Source organism: Pseudonaja textilis, chromosome 2, assembly GCF_049901715.1.
Source record: "Pseudonaja textilis isolate UNSWEBS1 chromosome 2, rPseTex1.2, whole genome shotgun sequence".
NCBI classification, from domain to species: Eukaryota; Metazoa; Chordata; class Lepidosauria; order Squamata; family Elapidae; genus Pseudonaja; species Pseudonaja textilis.
Window position 1 is genome coordinate 126,617,562 of NC_141991.1, and position 26,423 is coordinate 126,643,984.

Below are 26,423 nucleotides of genomic sequence, written 5' to 3' on the forward strand. Positions count from 1 at the left end.
ACTATACAACCCCCTAAAAAAAACCCCCCCCCCCCCCCCCCCACAAAAAAAAACCACCACCACCCACCCCCAAAAAACCCCACCCCCCCCCCCCCCCCCCCCCCCCCCCCCACACCCCCCCCAAAAAACCCCACCCAAAAAAAAAAAAAAAAAAAAAAAAAAAAAACACCCCACCCCCCCCCCCCCCCCCCCCCCCCCCCCCCCCCCCCCCCCCCCCCCCCCCCCCCCCCCCCCCCCCCCCCCCCCCCCCCCCCCCCCCCCCCCAAAAGTAAGATACTACACAGGCATCACATCAAGACTGCCTTCAAAACAGACAGAAAATAGCAGCCATCCTAAGGAACCTCAAAGATAAAATTGACCTGGAAAACCAAGGCATATATGAAGTTCCCTGTGCATCATGCCCTGCCACATACATTGGACAGACCAATAGAAGAATAAGTACCCGCCTGGATGAACACAAAAATGCAGTAGAAAAGCTGGAGCAAACTTCCTCACTAGTCCAACACATGAAAGCCACAGGTCATAGCATTGACTTCAATGGCACCAAAACCCTAGCCACTATAGAAAACCCCAGCTACAGAATTATCAGAGAAACCATAGAGATTGAAAAAAGACCTGAAAGCATGAATAAAAGACATGACTCCACCAGACTGTCAATCATTTGGAAGCCTGTACTCACAAACAAAAAAATCTCCACACCACAAGCCAAGCAAACACCTGGACACAAACAGATCCCCCCTGATACTTCCAGCTCAAACACAACCTAACCAGGTACCCAGATGAAACCCAGCTTCCTAACAAATGATAGTCGTCCATTTACTCGGAGCCAAGCTGCACTAAAAGCCTCCAATACAGGAACAAAATGTTGCCAGCCAATCAAGACACACAAAAAAGCCACAAAACAGACAGAAGATATTAGAAACACCAATCAAGCAGAACACAGCAAACTCCAAGACCAATAAACACAGATCAAGACTCCCAACCAATCAGGATGAAGAAAAAACCATTCTGGCACAGCAGTAGCCTAGCCCCAATTTTAAAACAGAAACGGGTGTGAAAGTCTGACTCACAGATGAACACTATACAGAAGCCTGATGATGGCAGATGAGATTCTGCCCAACCTTGCTACAACTTTAAAAGCACAACTATAATGGCGTAGGAAAAATACCCAAACAAAGCTGAATACCATACATGTATGTACCCACGAAAACTTAAGAAAACACACACACATATAATCTATCATCATTACCATCATTAATATTTATCCATCTATCCAACATCTATCAATCTGACAATCTATCATCTACTAACATAATTAATCTACCTACCTAATCATCTAGAAATTGCGAATCATCTTACTTCCTCTGCTCCACCCGATTGTGGGACTGGCGATCACGATTCCTCCTTCCATCCACCCACCCACCCCTCCATTCGATTCAACCGGCCTCCCGTTGCCGCGTCGCAAAGGCTATTCCAGGCGGAGCCCGCGGCCGTCTCCCCGCCGTTGGGCATCCTTTCCTGCTGGGAAGGAGGACGAGCGAGGCGGGCGTCTTTTCCCCTTTTTCGTCCGGACCGACGATGCAGAGGCAGTTTCGCGCGCCGCTCTGTGCCTTATTCCTGCTGCTTTTGCTGTTGAGCGAGACCCCACCCAAAGCCCTGTCCTCCGTGATCCCTACAACCGGTAAGGCCACCTCGCCACCTCAGAGCTCGAGGCGCCTCACGGGCGGCAGCCGTCGAAGAAGCGAGGAGGCCCAACCGCTCCCGCCCCTCAAGCCGCGAAGGGCACGTGCGCCGCGCCTCTGGCCTTCCCCACAGAACTACAACTCCCGACAACCTCTCCTTACAAGAGCGCCTCGCGGTCGGCGTCCAAATCTCACTCTAGGTGGAACTCCGCAAGTGGGGATTGGAAATCCCGCCCAGCTTTTGAAAAGGTGGAGCGGGAAGTTTCTTCGTCTTCGAAAGTAGCTGATCATTGCAAACGTCCATAGCGGCCGTCCTGGGCAGGGTGGCGGTGGGTGCCCTGGAGATTTGCTCAGAGATCCCGATCAAGAAGAACTAGAGCAGAAAGAAATAAAAGCTCTGGCAGATATGAAGGGATGTTTGCAGGTATATAGATAGGAATATGCCGGTGGGGAGTCTAAATAGAAAAAAGGCATCTGAAATAAGGATGCGGAGGTGGAGGTGTATTTCAAGCTGCCTGTATTTTGAACACATCAATCAGAATAGAGACGGAAGGGACCTTTTGAGGTCTTCTAGCCCAACCTAATCTCAAGCAGGAGATCCTACCGTTTCAGACAGGTGGCTGCCCAAACTCTTAAAAATCTCGAGTGATGGAGCACCCACAATTTCTGATGGCAAACTGTACCACTGCTTAATTGATCTCACTGTTAGAAAGTTTCTCCTTAATTCCAGGTTGCTTCTCTCCTTGATTAGTTTCCATCCATTGTTTCTTGTCCTGGCCTCCAGTGCTTTGGAAAATAATTTGACACCCTCTTCTTTGTGGTAGCGCCTCAAATACTGGAATACTGCTATCAAGTTACCCCTCAACATCAGAACATCATCAACAACATCAGATGTGCTTCTGGTTTAAAATAAAAGACTGCCTGTGCCCATAGTACACAACCATCATCTACTTAATCGTCTTAGTGCCTATTTTAAACATGCTGTTGCTGGTAAAGGAGTTTGTGTGTGTGTGTGTGTGTGTGTGAATCCTTAAAACTTGCTGTTAGAAAACTTTTTTGCCTCCTAGATTGCGGAACCAGGCCAGTTGTGGATGACATAGTAACAGAGACACGAATTGTTGGTGGACTTGATGCTCAGCTTGGTGGATGGCCATGGCAAGTTAGTCTTGAGGTTTATCATTTCGGTAAAGGATTTGTTCATGTATGTGGTGGATCGTTAATTAATCACAACTCAGTGTTGACAGCTGCACACTGCATTAAAGAATGGACGTATGTATTCTCTTCCGTTTTAAAACTACTCTTATCAGTATAGAAGGGGTGAAAAAACTTGATTAGCCTGCAGTATTGGCTGAATTTAGAAATATGTTTTCGAACCGATCTTGACCTCCTGAACTTGTAACAAAATATTAGTGTTACTAAAATATATGTTGCCGACATTAACTTTTATTATCCCAAACCAGTTTAAAATGAGATTAGGTAAGAAATAGCTCTGCAGAGCACTACATTAAAATGCTCAGCTAAATGGGCAGCTTTTGCTTATGTGATTTTTAGTTAATTCTATAGTACAATAGGTATGAACAAAAGCTATATCATAGCATGATAGTAAAACTACAGCTAAATAAAAATGGGTAGGGAAAGATAAAACAGCCTTTGAAAATATTACTGAAAGAAATATATCTAGATTAGAGGAAGGAAGCTGAAGCTAGATAAGCTGCAAACTGATATTAATGATAGAGCTGTAAGGAACCTTGGAGGTCCCCTGCTCAAGTTGAAGAGCAAGCTAGAAAGTAGCTTGAAGGGATAAAAAAAAATATGTGAGAGAGTATCCAGAACCAAAAGTAAGAGATCTCTGAAGCAAACTACCTGAAACGGGAGGACTAGAATAAACTGGACCTAAGAAAAAAAAGAAATTAGTCTGATCTAGATAGCAATTGAAAGGGAAGGTTGAGACGAGCATATTTTTATTTATTTTTATCCCACCTTTATTATTTTTATAAGCAACTCAATATATATAATATAGTTTTCAACTTGCGACCACAATTGAGCTCAAAATTTCTGTTGTTCAGTGAGACATTTATTAAGTGAGTTTTGCCCCATTTACAACCTTTCTTGCCTCATTTGTTAAGTAATCACTGCAACTGTTAAATTGGTAACATGGATATTAAATGAATCTGACTTCCCCAATGACCTTGCTTGTCAGAAGGTCACAAAAGGGGATTATATGACCTGGGGACACAGCAACGGTCATAAATATGAACCAGTTGACAAATGTCTGGATTTTGATCATGCGATCTTGGGGATGCTGCAAAGGTCGTAACTGAAAAACGGTCGCAAGTTGCATTTTTAGTGCTATTGTAACTTTGAACAGTCACTGAATGAACTGTTGTAAGTCACGGACTACTTGTACTCCTTCCTCTTCCAATTTTCTCCACAACAATCCTGTGAGGTGAGTTGGGCCAACAGTGCGTGACTGACCCAAAATCACTCAACCAGCTTTCATGCCTGAAGTAAAATTATAACTGCTTAATCAGTTACATTTAGCTGACATTCTATTTTGGAGCTTCAGATGAATCTTAAATTAGGTTTCATTCTTGTGAATTGTTTTATGTCAGATTTTTATTTACAAATGAATGTGTCTAAACCAAAACCTGTTTTTTGTTGTTTTTTTTGTTTTTTGCCAAAGTGGAGAAATAATCTCTTCATTCATGGCTAATGGGTTAGAGCACGGCTGTCAAACTTGCGACATCATGTTACGTATTGCGATATTTTTTGCCTTTGTGGAGCTGGGGTGGGTGTGGCCTGCACATGATGCACCCAGCCCGCAGGCTGCCAGTTTGACACCTTGGGAGATTGTGGCCTTTGTACTTGAGTACTGAATTCTTTTCTAAAACAATAGTAAACATATTAACTCCCCTCAGAATTTCTATTTCCAAATATTTTTATGAGCTCTGAAGAACAAGAATATATGAAATGAGACTTTGGCTAGGGTTCCAGAAACTTTTATTGTGCTCCTTGGGATTTTTAATACTGAATGTAACAAACATCAGACTCCTTATGTAATTTTTCCCAGTTTCCAAAAGGAGCCCATAAAGTCAGTTTATTTAGCATATGGCATATCATAAATGGACTAGCAATATAAATTAACATTTCAACTAGACTAGTAGAACCCAATAAAATATAAATGTTAAAAAGCATAAAGTTTGGTTTAGTTTACTTTATTGTCATTGCACCTCGTATAACGAAATCAAACATCATCTTTAGCCCACATCATGACCATGAAAATAAAAACAAACACACATCCTTCACACTCCACACATTGAACTGAAAACTTCTTTTTTTTTTAAAACAAATTTTATTAATTTTTGAAATCAATACACAAACAAACAAAACATAGAATATAACAATATAAGAGATCTTTTCTGGAAAAACAAATAAGGCATCTTATTTAAAAACAAAATAATTCCAAATTATCATATTTCCATACAAACACAATTTAATATGTATATTTATCTTATCTTCAATTTCATATCTTTTCCCAACTTCTCTTTATTTCTCCCTTTCCTTCTATTCAATTATATTTCTTTTACCTTGAATTATATGTATTCATTGTATCCATCTGCGTTATTTACAATTTCATTATTCTCTTCCAACGTTCTTCTAGGGTTTTAATTCAAACAGACAGACATAACACAAAACATAAATACATAAAACTTCTTTTTGGAAAGCGGCTTACCCCGGGTTACATCTCTTTGTACAGACATAAATCAAATTCATGCTCACAAATATATTATTTCATATCTTATTTAACATTCTATATTTTCTATATGTTTTCTCTCTTCTATTCACTCTCTTAATTCTATTTTATGTATTTCACCTCATGAACTGAAAACTTCTGACACTGCACCAACACTGCACCATACAGTAGAATTCAAAAGAGCTACTGCCCTGTGATAGAAGCTGTTTTTCAACCTATTTGTTTTTATTATTCTGTACCGTCTGCCAGATGGTAATAGTTCAAAAAAAGGGTTCCCAGGATGAGATGGATCTTTGAGAATGTTTTGAACTTTCTTAAGGCAGCGGAAGCTTTAAAGCTGTTCCAAAGAGGGGAGAGGGCAACCAATGATCTTCTGGGCAATGACGTTAACCCTCTGGAGTGCTTTCCTATCTGCCACTGTGCAGTTGGCAAACCACACAGAGGTGCAGTAAGTTAAGATACTCTCTATGGTGCAGCGGTTAGAAGGTCATCAGCAGTTTTTCATTCAGTTGTTTTCTGAGAAGTCTCAGGTCCAAAGCCCAAAATAATTATTGTTTCAGGATCATAGGTTTAAAGTTGATTTTTTGGGATGCTGGGTTTAGTACTTGCATAGATGCTAGCTATGAGTCAGTGGCTAATCTTTCATGTGTTTTTTCTATCTTAATTTAATCCCAGCTCCATTTAATAATGAATAGGCAATAAGTGGCAATCAGTGTTCTAAATGTAGGTGAAGGCAGAACCTGGGGGCAGAGTCAAGAGAGGAATCAGCCTAGGATCTCTACATAGCCACAAATGGTCTAAATCCCCCTCCCCTTGAATTCCATGGACTCTTAACACCACACAACTTTCAAATATATTCCATATGATACAGCATGGCACATGTAGACATCTGAAATGTCTTTTTTTTAAGGAAAAAGAATTTGACCAAGAAATCAAAAGAAGAAATATATGAAAATTTATAAATATTACTGGTATATATCACTCAGAGCAAAGAGGAAATTAGAAACTACATATTTACCTATAATGTTTTAATTCTGTTCTTGTTTATCTTTTTGATACCCGTAAATGTCAAAATAGTGGAGACTTCAACGTGAAGTTCAGATGTTAAAAAACCTCTAAAATCTGTTTTAGATTGTAAAAATAATGTGTTCTGTTTTTTAACATCCCATCAATGACATACTGTTTGCTCTCAATAACAACTTTGTCCACTTATTGATACTATATCTGTGCTTTAACTATTTTCCCCTTTGCTTGTTTATTTTCTCATTATCTAAAAAGGATTAACTTTTTTTTTTAAAGGGTAAGAAAAAGTGTGCAAGTTCAGGGTGTAGGAAGCTACAATTCTACAGTCAGCTCTCATTGATTTCTACCGAGGGCTTTATTCTGTTCTAGGTTCCCTTCGTTTTGGAGAGCTGTGGTTGGATTGCATCATATTACTAGACACCACATCCATACCAGAAGGAGCCGGATCAGGGCTATCATTATGCACCCCGGTTTTAACAAGATTACCTACGAGAATGACATTGTTTTGTTCAAGCTGATAGAGTCTATCCAATTCAATCAGTATATCCAGCCCATCTGTATACCTGATGTCCCTGTTGCTCTAAATGAGGAGATGACATGTTTTATAACTGGATGGGGACGGACAACAGAAAAAGGTGAATTTTTATTTCCCCCTTTCCCTTGGCCTGTTAAAATTAGAAAGTTGGATTGAAACCTGAATGTTCCTTTTTGGTGGTGGATGGAAATTATCCAGGAATGAGATACCACTCCCCTTTGATTTAAAGACAAATTAGACATTCGTAGGATGAGTGGTCTGCTTCAGTCAGAGTGCAGCTGAAACCATTAATTGGTGGGTGATATTTGCACAAAATATGTCTTATTCCTAGCTGGGGATGCCCAGATGTTTGGCTGATCTGTTCCACACGCCTCATATTCCCAATGAACTGAGAGACAAACTAGAGAAATCCAGAAGGTCCTTGTAGGTTAAATAGGGTAAGACTGGTACACTGTGCCCCTCTCTCCTTCTGCTCTGCATTGCCATGGGCCCAGCCCTCCCATCATTTTCTTGTCCATCTTTGAAGGAGACTAAGTCCAGAAACAGGCCAGCAGGGATTCCAGGAATAGTTTTTATTGTAATGAAGCAGAACAGCAGAATATTGAAAGCCTGTCAAAGTTCCTTTCTGCCCCATCTTAAATTGGACAACATAAGGTGGGATTATTTGTAGTTTCTTCTTCACGCTTCCCTCTTTCTTAGGACTGTGCAATCCCCCACACACACACCCATCAGCAAATTCTCCTTGGTGGCTCATTCCTTCCTTCCCGATGCACAAGGTCAGCTCTACTCTCCATCACACCTCCTTCCCATGACTTTTCTTTACCTGGGTGCTGCTGTTCCACTATGCTTTAATTCAACACAGCATGCCAAACATATTTCTGCTGTTCCTCCAGATCTCACACCTTCCTGAACCATACATCACTGTCAGCTTGTTAAATGTATTCAAATGACCTGCTTACTCTTCTCTCCGTCTTCCTATGCCTTCCTCTCCTATACCTTCCTTTAGCCTCCATCAGTGGTGACCTTACCTCTTTCCACATTCTCCTGATTCTGTGGCATCTCTCCCTAGAACACATATGTCTGGATAAAACGCATGCAGTTCCAGGTCTTTGTTGAGAAAATATATGCGAACTGTGTGCATAACAGACGTGTTGGTTCAGGCGTGGACCATCCAAAATTCTTTGCATAGACATTTAAACAGAATATGCCTAACAGCACAGCATTTAACAAATGGGGAACAATGTTCCTACCTAGTTCAGGTTTTATCTTGGGACTGCAGAGCAGATATAACTAGTGATGAAACGTGGCAGATGAATACAACTGACTCCTTCAGACATTTTTCCTTGGTCACTCATATCTAAGAATTGCTAATGATCTTTGTGCCCTATAATCATTCTACACCTTGATCATTCTGTCCTAATTTTTTCCATAAGGATCAAATATTGTTTCAGTACTTCATTTCTGCCTAAAATGGTTTTGTTTTTTATATGAACTGTTATATTTAGTCTCCTTTTTACAAACCTTTTAACCATTAATTTTATATTCAGAAAGCTGCTTCTCCTGCCAGAATCAACTTTCTATTATAAATATTGAAACAAGAGAGTACCTGTAGTTTCATAGTTTTCTACAGTTAGTTTCTACCTATTTATATCTTTCATGAGACAAGAACACCTGAATCTGTATTTAAAGAAATAATGCAACTTTTAACCGTATTGTTTTTCTTTGAGCATGTCAGTAACATCTTTCTTGCTTCACTAAGTTAACTGATTACTCAGCTCACATACATAATCATAGATGCAATGAAGGACAGTTTGCTTAACATTGGTTCCGTTATTCATGGTTTTTCATTTCCTTCCACTATTATACCTCAATACTGCCTAAAGCAGGAGTTTTGAAACTTGGCAACTTTAAGACTTGTTGGCCGAGGAATTCTGGGAATTGACATCCACAAGTCTTGAAGTTGCCAAAGTTGGCCTAAACAGTTTGCCCATTGGAAAAAATGAGAAGGGACTTTGGCAGAAAGATTCACTGTAACTTCTCTATATACCTACTAGCTGTGTTAAGTGCCAAATAAAATTCATTTCATATCCAAATTCTGAAAGAACCTCTTAATTTTTCTTTGGGCAAGTGACTGGATAACCAGTTGGAAGCAAAGTGCATTAGTGTTGTCAGGTTTAAGATTCTTATTTGTTTGTTTGTTTGTTTGTTTGTCAAAAGTTACAATATAACAAACAAGACTAAACATAAGTTTAAATACAAGAAATAGGAACTAATAACTGGGGACAATAGGACAGGGACGGTAGGCACAATTGTGCGCTTATGCACGCCCCTTACAGACCTCTTAGGAATGGGGTGAGGTCAATAGAGGTTAGTTTGAGGGTAAAAGAGTGGGGGGTTTGAGCAGGTGACAACAGAATCAGGTAGTGAGTTCCAGACATTGACCACTCTGTTGCTGAAATCGTACTTCCTGCAATCGAGGTTGCAGTCATTTACATTTAGTTTATATCTGTTGTGTGCTCTTGTGTTGTTGTTGTTAAAGCTGAAATATTTGTTAACTGGTAAGATGTTATAACATATGATTTTATGTACTATGCTTAAGTCTAATCTTAGTCAGCTTAGTTCATGGTTGTCTAAGCTTAGAATCTCAAGTCTAGTGGTGTAGGGTATCCTGTTGTGAACAGAGGAATGCAGTACTCTTCTGGTAAAATACTCCTGGACTCGCTCAATTGTATTTATGTACTTATGAAGCACCAAGAATAATCTGCACCAACATTTTCCCATTTTTGCCTGAGACAGGCATAGGAGTACTTCCAGGTTTGTTTTTAATTTTCATTTTAGAGAGAGCAAGAGATGTATTACAAGAAGCACAGGTCGATATTATTCCAATATCAACTTGCAATAGGCATGACTGGTATGCAGGGATGGTAAAAGACAATATGATTTGTGCTGGCTCTGGAAAAGGAGGAATCGATGGTTGTCAGGTAAAAGAGAATTTCATTATTTACTTATTTGTTTATAAAATTTATCGGCTGCCCGTCTTATCTGGGCTGTTTAGAGCCATAACAGATAAAACTTACATAAATGAAAAACATAAGTAAGCTAATACAAGCCAAATGCTACAGTCCAATTATTGATGGGGAGGATGTGGGAGCAGAATATGGGGGGTGGGAGATGGGATCTGTTGTTAAACTGTGGCCCACCTCCACTGTTATGCTCCCTCGTTGGAGCCATAAGCTAACTGGCAGAGCCTGGTTTTAGGCTCTCAGGAGAAGTCAGGGAGATTTGAGCTGACTTTACTTGGGGTGGGGAGAGGTGTTCCAGAGGGCAAGGGCAATGGTAGAGAAGGCCCTTCTGCATCTCACTAGCTGTAATACTTGGGCCGATGGGTGATCAAATATGCCATAAAGTAAGACCTGTAAAGTGATGTTATCAGAATATTTAAACTTCCAGCCAGGTTTGAAGCTAAGAAGATTCAAGGCTGCCTCTCTTATTAGCTTCTTGGCCACTACTATTGGAAGACTGGACTTTCAGGAGTCCTGCAGTGGCATTCTCATGATCAGATGTTGAGAGAGTGAGGGGAACGTGTACATTTTGCTGTATAACCAAGGCAAGAATACCCCATTTCCAGGAGAGGGTATCTTACAGAAAACCTTTTTCTTCCTGACCAGTCATGGAAGGTGTAACTTACAATTTCTTTGCTGAGAACACACAGTGAGCCCTAATACTTGGCTCAGCTTAGCATATGAATCCAGCTAATATTATACATTCGTGGATTGTACTATATCAGCCAATTACGATTTAACAATCTGGTTAAGCAAAGGATGCTTCGTGGGTTAAGTAAATGTGTTGACTAATAATAATGTTTTCCTCTAACATCTGAGAATTCCCTCCATTGATATTTTCTCCTTGGTGTCTTATGTTCCAGGGAGACAGCGGTGGTCCTCTTGCGTGCTATATTCCAGATCTCACCAGGTACTACCTGGTAGGGATCAGCAGTTTCGGTTACGGTTGTGGCCGGCCAAGGTTGCCAGGAGTGTATCTGCAAACAGGTTTTTATAGAAGGTGGATACAGACTAAAGTTATCTTATTTGACAAAGCCCTGACTAGGAAGGCTCCATATCTTTTCTTTCTGCCTGCAGGATGGATAGTTTTCTGCAGTGTTTTATGAAAAAAATATCTCCTTTTGGATTGGGATATCTTAGCTTTCCAACTTTTTTCCATATGTAGCAATATCTAATACTTTTAATTATCTAATAGATGTAATAAAAATATTGCCCAATCAGTGCAATTTATTGTGTTTTAACTTTAGACCTCATACTTCGTCACTGACAACTGTAGCTTGGAGAAAAAATACTTTTTGAAGTGTTTTTCCCCTCTAATACCTAACATTGGATTTAACATTATAAAATGTGATCTTAACAATTATTAGCTCTGCTTCTTCCCTTATGGTAAACTAAACACGTATTTTTAATCTGAAATACAGATTTTTTTAAAAACTTCCTGCTTACCTTCCTCCCTGTCTGAGTACCTTAATCCCATGGCCAGATTGCTGGTGGAGTTCTCTAGGCTTGGGTCAGGGGGGCATATAGAATAGAATAGAACAGAATAGAATAGAATAGAATCATTATTGGCCAAGTGTGATTGGCCACACAAGGAATTTGTCTTGGTGCAAATGCTCTCGGTGTACATAAAAGAAAAGATACATTTGTCAAGAGTCAAAAATCATGACTTCCAGTTTGTCGGCTTCGGTGACAGCAGGGACTCGCGTTTCCCCGCGATCCCTGCTGTGCTAGCCGCCTTGATGCCTCCGATCCTGACGGATTCGGAGGCTAAGGCTGCCCTGTTGGGGCAGCTGAAGAAAGGGGGGATCCGGACAGGGGTTGAGGGGTATCTCAAACCCCCTCCCCAGCCGGCAATAACCCCCTTCTCTCAAGACGGTGGAGCAGCGGTCTTAATGGCCGCCATGAAGAAGCCGGCAACTGGATAAAGAATGTGCAGGAGGAAGAAGAAGGAGTTTTAAAATGAAAGTTTTTTCTTGGTCGAACTGGGACCTTAAGGACATATTTAACACCTGGGAAAGTATTGGCTTTTTTCTGGACGCTACAATGTTCCCGATTGATGTTTTCAGCGGCGAAGAAAAGTGATGAAAAGGGAAAGTTACTCTCCCTCCCTTATGGAATTAACAAATGGACAAGGAAAACCTGCTTTTTAATAGAAGGTAAAACCTAAAGTCCTTTGTTATAAGTGGGAAGGGAGAGGCTTGGAAAAAAAAAAATTTATTCTAAGACTTTGCTGGAGGAGATGCCTTGAAGATAAAGAGAATAGAAATTAATTGTAAAAAAGATTTAAAGCACAGACTGGACGTTTTTTCTTTCCCTAATTTGACTTCACCTCTGGAAGAGAAATTGTAAAAAGAAGAAGTTTGTACTCTGCCTGGACTGTTTGATGACTTCGGGATTTTGGGACTTTTGGGAGCTGTTTTAAGTTTGGAAATAACTGATTGGCTTAATAATAATAAGAGGATACAGAAAAAGAAGAAGAAACAGTTTAAAATGGCTCTATCTCTTGATGAACTAAAAAAACAATATTTAAAAATAAGGAAAGAAGGCAAAGATGTTATGGGAGAAGCCCTTTGTTTCTTAGATATGGCGCTTGTCATGTGTCAGCAAATTAAACAACAGCTGGAAGAAGCCGAGGAAGAAGAAGCCATTTTTAATGAACTAAATGGCGTGACTAAGAAAGAAAGGAGAAAGAGACGAGCGAAAAGGAAGGACTTAAGAAATAAAAAAATATTTATGAAAGAGAAAAATAAGATGCAAAAACAACAGAATGCTAGAAAGCAAAAGGAAAGAGGAATGCAACAGAAAGGGGAAACCAAGAAGGTAGAGGAGGGGGTAAAAAGTTTAGGCGGGCTAAGAAGGAAAGGGAAAAGGGGGAAAAAAGTTACAAAGGTATAAAACAAGATGGAGAAAAGAAAATTGTTTTTAGGGATAATGGGTAATGTATGGGTTTAAAAAAGGGGGGGGATTCTGCAAAGTACACATGAGTATTGTAATAGTGGTATTTGTATTATAAGTAGATAATCAGAACTTTTTAAGATCTAATAAAAGACTAAAATATTAAGGTATAACTTTAAAATGTTTAATAATGAATGATTTTAAGTTTTAATAAAATACTAAAGGGAATGTTTAAAATATTAGTTTAAATATAGAGTTTAATGGATTAATGTGTTGACTGTTATGGATTTATTATTGTAGTATTGGTTTTTGAAATAGTAGAATGTACTAAGCAGAATCTGATTGGGATTTAGGTGTTATTTTAAATTTTAATTTAGGGGAATGATAGAAAGGTATCATACTCTGATTAGTGATTCCAGGGGAAACTATTCTTTTTTATATTGGAAATGAGACAGATGTAAATGGAGAAATGGACAAAAGATATAAAAATATTTTTCTTTAAAGCAAGATTAAATATATAAAATAGAATTGAGAGAAGGGAAAAGTGAAGAGGAGTTATATAATAGATATAGAATGGTAAACAAGATAGGTAATGGTATATAAGAAGAGCATGAATTCAATTGAAGTCCATACAAAAAGAGGTAATCTGGGGCCAAGTTACTTTCTAAAAGAAAGTTTTATGTTTTTATGTTTATGTCTTTTGTGTGTGTGTTCAATTAAGAATTAAATAATAAAATCTCGGAGGAAGACTAGATGAGAACAATTATAAACAAGCCAGAGGAAAATATAAATGTGATGATTGAATAGCAGATAAATTAGAAAGGAAATATGATTGAATAATGATTAAAGAGAAATAATGTGGAATTTGGTAAAGGGAATTTACATGTTTATATGGAAATGGGATAAATTATAAGTATGTGATATAAAGCAATGTGTTACCTGCCTTGTAAAGATTTACAATGGAAAGAGTTTTTATGTTTTTAATGTTTAATGATGTTTTGTTTTGTTTGTTTGTAAAATCAATAAAACTTGTTTTTAAAAAAATCATAAGGTACAACACTTAATGATAGTCATAGGGTACAATAAGCAATCAAATCATACTAGGAAACAAATAAAACAATATAAATTGTAAAGATACAAGCAACATGGTTATAGTCATAAGTGGGAAGAGATAGGCACTAGGAATCTAGTAGTAGAGGAATAATAGTAATACAGTAAATAAGTTGACAGTGTTGTGGGAATTAGTTGTTCAGCAGAGTGATGGCATTCGGGAAAACACTGTCCTTGTGTCTCGTTGTTCTGGTGTGCAGTGCCCTACAGTGTTGTTCTGAGGGTAAAAGTTGAAACAATTTATGTCCAAGATGTGAGGCATCCGTAGATATTTTCACAGCCCTCTTTTTGACGCGTGCAGTATACTGGTCCTCAATAGAGGACAGGTTGGTAGCAATTGCTTTTTCTGCAGTTCTAATTCTAATTATCCATCTGTCTTTGCCAAATGAGAATGTCTATCTTTCCTGTTGGGTTGCAGAGCCAAACCAGACAGTTATAGAGGTGCAGATGATTCCTCTGTAGAACTGAATCAGCAGCTCTTTGGACAGTTTGAGCTTTCTGAGTTGGATCAACCAGTAGGATCATCCCTGGTGAGATTCCAGCAATAATTAGCAAGCATGGCAGACTCCATTTCCCTTGCTATCTTTTCTCCATGCCTGCAATATCCTGGTGGAACACCCATGTTCATCACTCACTGCCCCAGAATTCTTTTTATTATTATAATAAAGTTTTTTATTTCATTCTAAACATACACAATACATAAATAGTGTGCATCAATATATCATACATTTTAGTATAAGCAAAGTTAATACCAATCATGTCTCTTAATACACATATTCACATTAAGTCATAATCCTTCACTGCTTATTTTCAACATTTCAATACTCTCTCCTAATGCCAACCACCATATCATTTAAACATACCCAGCTGTTATGTCTCACCTGTACCAACAAGGTGAGAAGTCCAAATTTCCAACTGGATACAAACAAGCAAGCAAGTCCAGTAATTACAGGGTTAAATTCCTTGAGCCGATAAAGTTCTTGGCAGTCTCACACAAGCTGTCTGCCAAGTCCGATAAGAAAGCAGGAATATAAATCACAAGCGCACACAGGATATTCCGAAGCTTCTCTCACTAAGTAACACGTTGTCCCAGACAAGTTCCCAGAGCGAACACACCCACTTTTATTTCCTGTGGGGCGTGTCAGTCCCTCATCTCAGTCTCTGATTCGTCCTTTCTTTCTGCGTTGCAGCTCACACTTTTGCCTGCGCCGTTGCCTCGCATCAAGCCAGCATTCTTCAGCTTGATCCTTAGTCAGAGACTCTGATATGCTCTCCTGGTTATCTGCCGACACCTGAGGCACAATCAGGGAGGAAGGTCTTGCTGAAGAGGAAAGTCCTGGGGAGGAAGGCAACTCCAAATCCTCTAACAAAGCAGGCTCAAACCTCAAAGCCAAATCCTCTTCTTCCACATTGTCCAAGTCTTTGTCCTCTAACAAAGCAGGCTCAAACCTCCGAGCCACAACACTTAGTAATTTCATTATTCAATTTCCTCTCCAATTTTTATTTTTTAAATAAAAAATTCTCATTTGGCAAGCAGTGTGGTTCTAGGTTTCACATCTCAATACAAACATGACCACAGTTGCCTATTCATTTTATTTATTCAATTTCATATCACATTATCCTTATTAATATTAAATATCAAACTTACCCAATTCCAGTTCATGTTATAGCTTGTTTCATTTTTCTCAAAATATTCTCATATCTTATTTTACAATGTTATCTAAAATTCTTATCTCATTCCTATGTTCATTTCTCATATTACCATTTTCTGTCACATTTGCAATTTTATCAATCCTTATTCTATTAATTCAAAATTGTCCCCTTTGGTTAATAATTTGAGCTAGCCACCTTCATTCTATGTTCTATCTCCCTATATACTATATATCACACATACATATATTTTTTGTCAGATTCTGCATTACATTTTTTCAATCACCTTATAAGTTATCTATACCTTGCAAGAACATTAATCTAATCAATTAGTTATAGCAACTGATATTAATCTTTCCATAATGATTCTCATTTCATCATTTTTATACATTGCTAATCATCAATTAATATATAATATTCTTATTATAAATTCCCATTTCCATATTTATTTCATTAAGTTCCATGTCTAATGTAGCGATGATGAACACCCTGTCCAGAGTCATTGACGAAATATCTGATCGGGGGCAAAACCCCATAGCTGTTCCATCTTGCAGGGTTGAGTTGAAGCCAGTTCTTCCCCATCCAGACCCTTAACAGTCTCCAGGCACTTGACCAGCACTGCCACCACACCACTTGTGCGGCTAGGGGTGGAGATATATACAGTAAAACCTATGGTCACGACCATAATTCATTCCATTACTTTGGTGATTTTTTTCGTCTTCAAATGTTTCATCTTCAGGAATTTCTGAGTCAGGGGTCGTGTTTGGTCACCATCCGAGACTAGATTGAAACATTTTGTGAATTTTTTGATTGGAATCCAATTTGGTCATGGTCAGAAGTGTTCGTGACCAGAGGTTCTACTGTAATTGGGTATCATCAACATACTATGATACCAAACCCTATCGTGACAGATGACCTCCCTTAGGGATTTCATGTGGAAGTTAAAATGGATTGGTGAGAGGCTGAAGCCCGAGGCACCTTCCCATTGCAAGGGTCTAGCACTTGATCCGTCCTTTCCTAACACCACAGACTGGAACCAGTCATGGGGGAAGGAGAACCACTATAACACAGTGCCTCTCACTCCCAACTCCAAAGCTAGTCCAAATTGATACCATGGTCAATGGTACTGAAAGCTGCTGAGAGGCCCAGGATGGCCAGAATGATTGCTTCATCCTGAGCTTTCCAAAGGTTATAAAATGGGGGCAATGTTTCAGTGTTGTGCCCTGGTATGGATCCAGACTGAGAAAATGTCCAGATAAACTGCTTCATCTAGTGCCCTCTGTAAAAGCCATCCATTCCTCATAAGATTGTCTTGATATGTAAGAGTCGTGATGGTTATAATGCAGTACTGTGGCTACTTCTGCTGACTGCCAGATTTCAGCAGTTTGACAGTTCAAGTCTCACGGGATCAAGGTTGACTCAGCCTTCCAGCCTTCTGAGGTCGGTAAAATTGTTGGGGGCAATATGCTGACTCTGTAAACTGCTTAGAGAGGGCTGTAGAGCACTGTGAAGTGGTATATAAGTCTAAGTGCTATTGCTATTGCTATTCTCCAGCTAATTAAAAAAAATGGAACCATGCCCATGTGCCTGGCTCAATTCCTAGTGAGAACATAAGAGTTTTTTCATAGCAAAGTAGAAGTGATTATCCATTGCTATTTTCCAGGATATTTTTTTCAACGTCCTGATCTAACATCTCTGGTCATTCCTGATGGTCCCCCATCCATGTACTAACTAGAACTGACATTTTTAAGACTGATGAACAATGCAGGCTATTTAATTTCATACAAGAAAAAAAGTATTAGCTCTTCTGAGCCGGTGAGGCTGAACAAATCAGAAAACATTGCTTTTGATTATTTTTATTCTTGAAAGTGTTCAGCCATATTGTTTAAAGATTAAGATTAAGAAAGTATCTTTCATTGAATTGATAATAATCCACTGGACATTACTGGCAGTCTTGTTAACTAGAAATTAGAGTGATGAAGAATACTGTTGCAATGCAAATCATGTTGTTTTGCAAAATGTTTATCATTCATCAACAGGCTGCAGACAGTTTTTAAGAGCCTCTTCTTGTTCTGAAATTTAATTATTTTAATAGTTTCTGAATAATGAAGTATTTTTTGCTATTAAATATATTTTGAAACCTACATATAGCAATACTGAGCTAAGTTTAGCAAAAGGTAATATAGGTATCAGATGTTATATCTTAGTGTTAAATGTCAGGCGTTGGTGTTAAATCTGAAAACTTCGGTTTTCTTCTGAACATAATAAAATTAACAAAAGTACAGAAGGGAGTCCAGCTGTAGGAGCCATATTAGTCTTGGTGGTTGTGATCAATAGCAGAGACTAGCAACACAAGTGCTCTGCTTTATGAACAGCAACTGTTTGCCATTTTATGCATGTGAACAATATGGCAAACCAGGTTTGTGTGTGCTGGTTAGGATGGATTTTTGCAGTCTGATCTGTATGTGTGTGTGTATATATGCACACCATAGAGATTATTTTTAAAGACACGAACATGAGGCAATTTTTGATAAGTTTTATTTATTAAAAGTTTTTATAGATATATATCATAGGCATTTTTTTTAAAGAGTTCAATATTCAGGTGAGGATAAATAATTGGAAAAGTTCATATATATATATATATATGTATGTATGTGTGTGTATATATATATATATATACACACACACACACCCTTCTCTCCACAGTGCATAACTATGGAGCTCTGGTGCAAAACCAATAGCTTTGGCTACATTTCACCCTGAACATCAGCCCTCTATGCTACGTTACCACATAGCACTGGCTGCTGAGATTTACCTAGCTCCATTGTGCCTGTGGACAGTGGAGCCCTAAAGAGGAGCTTCCAAAGATACCCATTCCCAGAATCCAATTTCTCTTTTCAGAATAATTTAACTATAGAGATGGGCAATTTGATATCCTCCAGATTCATGGATCACAACTTCTCACAATCCTTTTTGTCCATCAGGTTAGAATAATGTGAACAGCAGTCCAGTGTACTGGTAGGTATTAAATTGCCTAGAGCCAACTTAGGTAATAAAAAGTGGTATGTACCCCCTCCCACTCCTTCAGTCTTTAAAAGAGAACAGAACCAAGAGATGCATATGGCTTATTTTCAGGGATACATCTTTTTTTTAAGGGCCTCCCATTTCCAGTTATTTCTTTGCTGGGGGAGGTTACATCAGATGTGTCAAGCCTAATGTACAGGTTACACTTTTTTTTTTGTTACGTTTACCCCAAAACTGCAGAAATCCATGCAGCTTCTTTTCTTCTTTAGCTCTTGGAAACTAACAGTTTTGGGAGAGAAAGGCACTATCATTTTTCTTTTAAAGTTTATTAGCAATTTTCTGTAACTTCCATGGCTGTGTAGAAATATTCTGCTGTCTGTTCTCTAAGACTGCTGGTACCAGAAGGAATGATTTCATAGTATTTTCTATGGAATGATGTATCATGATAATCTCAAAATTGCCCAGAATTTTAACATATGCAGCAGTATAATAGCATCTTGGCCTAAAATATAGATTGAAATGCATTCAATGGCATAATTTTAAAGGGTATCATTGGAATGATTAAGTATTGTGGCAACAACTGTTAGCTTAACATTCACTAGGTATTCAAAATAACTCTTTAACATTTCTTGAAAATAAGAAAGCAAAGTAACATAATTATCCCTGACAGCATCTTCATATTGAAACGATCAATGCATTTTTCTATGAACAATAGGAACCTTTCCCATTCAGAATATTTTTATTAATCCCTGCCAGATGAAAGTACACAGAAAAAGTCTTTAGTTTCTCAAAAAATTCTACAAATACAAAGTTGAAAATTTGAGAGAAAAATATCTGCTTTCTGAAATTGTACATATCTAAAATACCCATATAAAAGGTAAATTTATTTTAACTATAAAAATATATCTGAGATCAATTCCAGCTGGATTACTTCTTTATAAAAATCAGAATTATTAGAAAAAAAAAATTACTACTAGGTTTACAAATAGAGTCTTGAAATTAAGTACTTCAATGTCTTTCTGTGCACATTATCTTTGGTTTGTAATTTTGGCTTCTTTCTGATATAAAATGGGCAGAACTAAGGATCTTGGCATTTGTTCAGTCATTGTATGCCAGGAACAGCATCTTCAAATAGCATACATGATGCACATTCACTTGAATGTGAATGTCTTTCAGACATTTTTCTTACCTGTGACTAAATGCATAGGCAAAAAGATATTCTCTAGAAGCATTTGTTCAGTTGAATAAAACATCAAAAAAATTGGAATAGCTATGATTGATATATATTTCATGCCTTCAGGTGCCTCCAACCACAAGGAATCCATTGCTTTTATCAATACTGATAAACAACACATTAAAAAATTAAATTGTCTGCCTTTGAAATAATCTGTATGGTCTCAACAAATTAGTGGTTTATAATTTCCAATCTGAAGGAAAATATGTATACAAAACTGAAAAGCCTTCTTATAGGAGGACTGTTCCAGGTATACAAAAAATACAGAGGTTGCCTCATCCACTAATATGACAAAGGTAAATAGAAACCACACAACTGGGAACTCTGAATGCATGAATTTGAAGCTTACGGACTTTGCATAAACCAAAACATATGAATGCTCATTGCAGATGTGCAGTTCATTGCTTGTCAATTTACATGCACAGATCTAGCATGATGGGTTAAAGAAAAAACGTGAATATATCCTGATTAAGCATGTTAATAGACATTTACAGCTGATGGCAGTCTTAGCTTCTTTGCAATTTAACTGCAATCAAAAGTTAACAAGCATTTAAAATTAAACTACAGCTCATGAAATTCAATCGCTCAAGTGACAGAAGGTACATGTCCATATAGCCTGATAGAATCAAGATTCCAGTTGCGCCAAGGAATGCTTCTTCACACAATTTCATGCTTTCTTTTGGTACTCTGCCATGCAACAATTTCAAATGATATCTTAAGAGTCTAAGTTGTAGAATTTGAAGAGATTTTTGACCTTTCATTTTAATTTTTTCAAAATCAAATCCCCCTGATATTCGTGAAAAAGCTTTTACCTTCTTTTCTTACACACTTTTATGGCAATAAAGATCTTTTAAAGTTTTCAGTTCTTCAATTAAAGTTTTGTTCTGGTTTTCAAGGACTGCAACTCGATTTTCAAGGCATTTCACATATTCCTTCTTCTTTCTACGGCATTCTCTAGCGGCTTCTCTGAAATCCAAAAGCAAAAATATGTCAATTACAATATGAAATTCAAAATATTTTACAAACATTCCACTTTAGCTTAGAGAAGATGGTGGGCATTAACATTTTTCTAGGATATTCCCTTGCCGGGTAAAGTATACTTTAGTCATTCTAGAGTGTCTATTGTGATAGACGTGGTCTGCTATGTACTAAAATTTATGCTCCCCTAAATCCATCTTATCCTCCTACCCCTCCTTTTAGATGTTTGTTTTATGTATATAATTTTATTCTATACCTTTTAGCTTTTTATTATTTTTTTTGCCTTTGACTAACTTTTTTTGTGTTTTTAATTGATAGTACCCTTCCCTCCTTAGGCTAATATCTGATTTAATTCTTTCAACTAAATTTTGAAATAAATGCTGAGCATTTTGTCAATATTTTATACCAAATAAAATCAACAGTCAAGGCTCTCTACAGTTAAATTAGTCCAAGAAAAAGCAACTATGTATAAATATGCTCTAATGCTAAAGGAACAAAATAACTGTATGTCCACTGAATATGGCCTCAAACTAAGTACCCACAGAAGGATGTAACATAGTCTGAAGCCTATTTAGGATTTTACTTCAGAAGTTTGATACATTTAAAAACACGGTAGAAGTTCAAGTGGTCTATCAATATATGTATGATATATGTGATGGAACATTTCAAAATTTTTCATTATAAAGCACAAGTGAAAAAACTAAAGCTTCTAGGGGATGTATTAAATTTATTTTTCAAGAATTTTGTTTTCTTAATTATTTATGAAAAACAATTCTTTCCCCCTTATTTCTTAAAATAAGGCATTTTTAAATGAAGGTATTTCCCACTCAAAAATAAAGTGAAACCAGAAAAAAAAGCAATATGAACAAGCATTTAGTTAGAAGGGAATGATATTCCTTAGGCAAGATAAAAAACTGAAACCTATTAGTAATCTCTGCATAAGATCTCTTTTCAGAACATAAGTGGAAAGTACATACCTATTTTTCATCAGCCTAATTTCTCGTTTCAGTTGGGGATCATCTGTTTTGGCTGACTGAGATGTCAAGGACGTTGTCATCACAACTGTTTGTGGAAGGGAAGTGGTAGTTGGCGTCCTGCGTAACTGGTAGGCCTGCATATCCCCAGATGCAGCTGTTAAGGAATCAGAGTAGAGCATACGATAAAGCAGCGATTCTTAAACTCTGAACTACTGCTATTCCCACCCTCCACATAAAATTAGTGATTCCACTAGGTTTAGGGTTGGGCAAGAAATAGATGTACCATTTTTAGTTGCGGTTTTTGAGAATAAAGGCAAATATTGACAATGATGGACTCTAACGTGGAAAGAGAAAGGGGAAAAAACTTATGGAATTAAACAAGCATTACTTTTTTAAATCAAAAAGTAGGATTATATAATTGGTTAGGATTAATTGTTTAATGACTCAAGCATTAGAGAAACTATTCCCAACTAGTTAAAGACTGCCTGAATGATAGAAAATACTGATAGTACACTTAACTTAATAGCAAACACCATTTTCTACAGTAACAGATTTTACTTCACCATCCATTCTAGGGGAAGAACTAAAACCAGCTTTCTGTGGGAGGATAAATTTTGAAAAAGGTAAGGTAGGAATAAAAAAGAGATCCTCTCCCCACTCTGCCTGGAGAGGCTACATGGCCTGTACCTGCTATAGGAAGTGGACCCTCATTGTAAGTCTAATATACTAACGTCCACAGTAAGACATACTAGAGACATTTCTGGGACTGGAGTTTTCAAGAGAAGGGTCCTGAGCTTTGCCAGAAACTCTTTTCTGTAGATTCTCTTGTGAGAGGAAAATTGTGAAGGGTCGTACAAATTAAGTTTGCAGTAATTAATAAAAATGAACTCAAGAGGGCCAGGTGAGAACCCTACAAAGATCTCCCAAGGAAGTATTTGGAATTTGAATGAACTCTTTACATTCACCACAAAACATTTCCTGAAGATTTTTCTTAGTCTGTGCTATAAACACTTTTGCACATGATTGCCATGGATTTCAACCTGCAGAAGCCTCAGGTTTTGGTAAACACTCTGTATAATACCAGCCCACTTTATAAGATAATAAAGAAAGGTGTTCCAAGCACATAGAAATTATTGGAAAGGTGGGCGAGACTCTTCAAAAGCTTTCTCACCCCTTGCTTCTTTTTAACCTGGAAATAATGGTAACCCAATGGGAAGGCTTTTGCATGCAAAGGTCCAGATGTGAACTTGAAGCCAGTTCAAAGAGAAGTTGCTCTGAACTGGGACTGTTCCTTCACTTAGGAAAATCCAAGAAAACTGTGGAAATGAGCAGGTAAGCTTCTGGCATGTTTATCATACCATAGTTTAAAAGATGTTTCGATAATGATTTCTGTCATGCACCTCAATAAACCCTATCCTGAAGATTCAATGGCTAATAGACAAGTTCAGTGGTCTAAGACTCAGTATGACATGCCAAGCTCCCGTTTTTACTCCCATGAACAGGAGTAGGGAGAACAGATCTTCCATTCTTTTATGCCAATGTCAACTAGGTGATATATTGCCACCTTCATTCTATGGGAGGAAGTGGGAAAAAGGCCATGTGGGACATCTGTCAAGTTCAGAGGGGATACCATAATACTGGACCTAACTAGGCCAGCTTCATCCCCAACATCCTCCGCTGACTGACATGGTCCATCACACAAGAGCTCCAAATGGCCCCAGTATGGTAGTCTTACGTTCCTCCTTTGCCACATCGGCAATGCGAAGCAGGAGATACATGTATTTTCCCTTGATAAATGTCTCTTTGCAAGAGGGCAGAGAGGGAGGCTCTCTGCTTCTAAACTCATCTGGTACTTCTATCTCACCTATTAATCAGCACTGATGGAAAGGCTGCCTGAATGGTTTATATTCATCAGCATTGTGTGGTCCTGGCAGTTACCAGGAATTTGAAGAGGAAGAGGAGATTCTCCAGAAGATACAACTACAATACCAAGGCTATCGGGTGTCTCCAACAACCAGCAGTTGGAAGTTGGATGGATCATCCTGGTCTCTCCGTGATTTTCCTTCTGCTTCTGGCTTATTCACTGGGCTGAGCTGCCTCCCCTAGTGCTCTCCTTGGCAGGAGAAAGCCTTAAAGTCCCATACATTCTATATATGTTTAAACAATATAATGAGGATTACTTAAATTTGATAAATGTGATGGAGATTACCAACACTGGTACTGTGAATGGGATTAATATGAATGATACCCAGAACCAACTCTGTTCACATGCAATATGGATGTATATTTAAACAAACCAATACTATATATATATTACTATATTATATAGTACTATATTGTGTGTGTGTGTGTGTGTGTGTGTGTATACACTGCTCAAAAAAATAAAGGGAACACAAAAATAAGACATCCTAGATCTGAATGAATGAAATATTCTTATTCAATACTTTGTTCATTACATAGGTGAATGTGCTGACAACAAAATCACACAAAAATTATCGATGGAAATCAACCCATGGAGGTCTGGATTTGGAGTTACACTCAAAAGTAAAGTGGAAAAAAACACTACAGGCCGATCCAACTTTGATGTAATGTCCTCAAAGCAAGTCAAAATGAGGCTCAGTAGTATGTGTGGCCTCCACGTGCCTGTATGACCTCCCTACAACTCCTGGGCATGCTCTTGAGGTGGCAAATGGTCTCCTGAGGGATCTCCTCCCACACCTGGACTAAGCATCCCCCAACTCCTGGACAGTCTGGTGCAACATGGCATTGGTGGATGGAGTGAGACATGATGTCCTAGATGTGCTCAATTGGATTCAGGTCTGGGGAACAGGTGGGCCAGTCCATAGCATCAATGCCTTCGTCTTGCAGGAACTGCTGACACACTCCAGCCACATGTGTTCTAGCATTGTCGTGCATTAGGAGGAACCCAGGGCCAACTGCACCAGCATATGGTCTCACAAGGGGTCTGAGGATCTCATCTCGGTACCTAATGGCAGTCAGGCTACCTCTGGCAAGCACATGGAGGACTGTGCAGCCCCCTAAAGAAATGCCACCCCACACCATTATTGACCCACTGCCAAACTGGAGGCTGGAGGCTGTTGCAGGCAGCAGGACGTTCTCCACGGCGTCTCCAGACCCTGTCACATCTGTCACATGTGGTCAGTGTGAACCTGCTTTCATCTGTGAAGAGCACAGGGCACCAGTGACGAATTTGCCAATCTTGGTGTTCTCTGGCAAATGCCAAATGTCCTGCACAGTGTTGGGCTGTAAGCACAACCCCCACCTGTGGACATCGGGCCCTCATACCACCCTCATGGAGTCTGTTTTTGACCGTTTGAGCAGCCATATGTACATTTGTGGCCCGCTGGAGGTCATTTTGCAGAGCCCTGGCAGCGCTCCTGTCCCTCCTTGCACAAAGGCGGAGGTAGCGGTCCTGATGCTGGGTTGTTGCCCTCCTACGGCATCCTCCATGTCTCCTGATGTACTAGCCTATCTCCTGATAGTGCCTCCATGTTCTGGACACTACGCTGACAGACACAGCAAACCTTCTTGCCACAGTTCGCATTGAAGTGCCATCCTGGATGAGCTGTGCTACCTAAGCCACTTGTGTGAGTTGTAGGCTCCGTCTCATGCTACCACTAGAGTGAAAGCACCGCCAGCATTTAAAAGTGACCAAACCATCAGCCAGAAAACATAGGACCTGAGAAGTGGTCTGTGGTCACCACCTGCAGAACCACTCCTTTGTTGGGGATGTCTTGCTAAGTGCCTATGCTTTCCACCTGTTGTCTATTCCATTTGCACAACAGCATGTGAAATTGATCATCAATCAGTATAGCTACCTAAGTGGACAGTTTGATTTCACAGAAGTGTGATTGACTTGGAGTTACATTGTGTTGTTTAAGTGTTCCCTTTATGTTTTTGAGCAATATGTATATATGCATTGAGCAATGTATATATGCATGTATATATGTATCTGCTTGCACTGGCACAAAGCAGAAAGCACCAGCCTGAGGATGGCAAGTGGGACCTCACCGAAACATCACCAAGATACTCTTAATCTTACACGGGAAAAGACCCGAACACACCTAGACACACACACACACACGGTATTCAGCTTTGTTTGGGTATTCCCACGTCATAGTTGTGCTTTTAAAGTTGTAGCAACGTTTTGGCAGAATCTCATCTGCCATCATCAGGCTTCTGTGCTGTGTTTGTGTGTGTGTGTGTGTGTGTGTGTGTGTATATACACAAATTATATTTATATATAAAAACCATGAAGTCTATTTAATTTAACTTCTGTGACATTCTCTTCTATTATTGTTACTGGTGATTTTCTTCCCAGCCTATTTGTAGCCAAAAGAAAAAAATATCTGCCTTGTCTTCAGAAGATTGAAGGGGGGCTTTTCCTTCATCAGAATGAGGATTTAACCCTTTCCTGTCAACCCTAGTACATCCAGGTGACAAAAAAAAATGTTTTTAAGGTAAAGGAAAGAAAACGG

At 38.7% G+C, this 26,423-nt stretch overlaps 2 protein-coding genes across 5 annotated transcripts in view; one reads left to right on the plus strand and one right to left on the minus strand.

The window, feature by feature from the left end:
- Window positions 1-1,441: 1,441 nt before the first annotated feature.
- LOC148127067 (transmembrane protease serine 12-like) lies at window positions 1,442-11,162 on the plus strand. Its single transcript, XM_087923089.1, has 5 exons — window positions 1,442-1,681; window positions 2,750-2,951; window positions 6,829-7,094; window positions 9,833-9,975; window positions 10,920-11,162. The coding sequence occupies exons 1-5, from the start codon at window positions 1,579-1,581 to the stop codon at window positions 11,160-11,162; spliced, it is 957 nt and encodes a 318-aa protein (XP_087779215.1). The 5' UTR covers window positions 1,442-1,578.
- Window positions 11,163-18,235: 7,073 nt separating this feature from the next.
- Window positions 18,236-26,423, minus strand: part of ATF1 (activating transcription factor 1) — a 40,886-nt gene continuing 32,698 nt past the window's right edge. For all 4 annotated transcript variants that reach the window (XM_087925173.1, XM_026717382.2, XM_026717383.2 and 1 more), the window contains 2 exons: window positions 21,925-22,078; window positions 18,236-20,935 (listed from right to left, as the gene is read on the minus strand). In XM_087925173.1, the coding sequence (XP_087781299.1) occupies window positions 20,791-20,935; window positions 21,925-22,078 (299 nt within the window). In that variant the 3' untranslated portion in view covers window positions 18,236-20,790. The remainder of the gene's footprint in view (window positions 20,936-21,924; window positions 22,079-26,423) is intronic.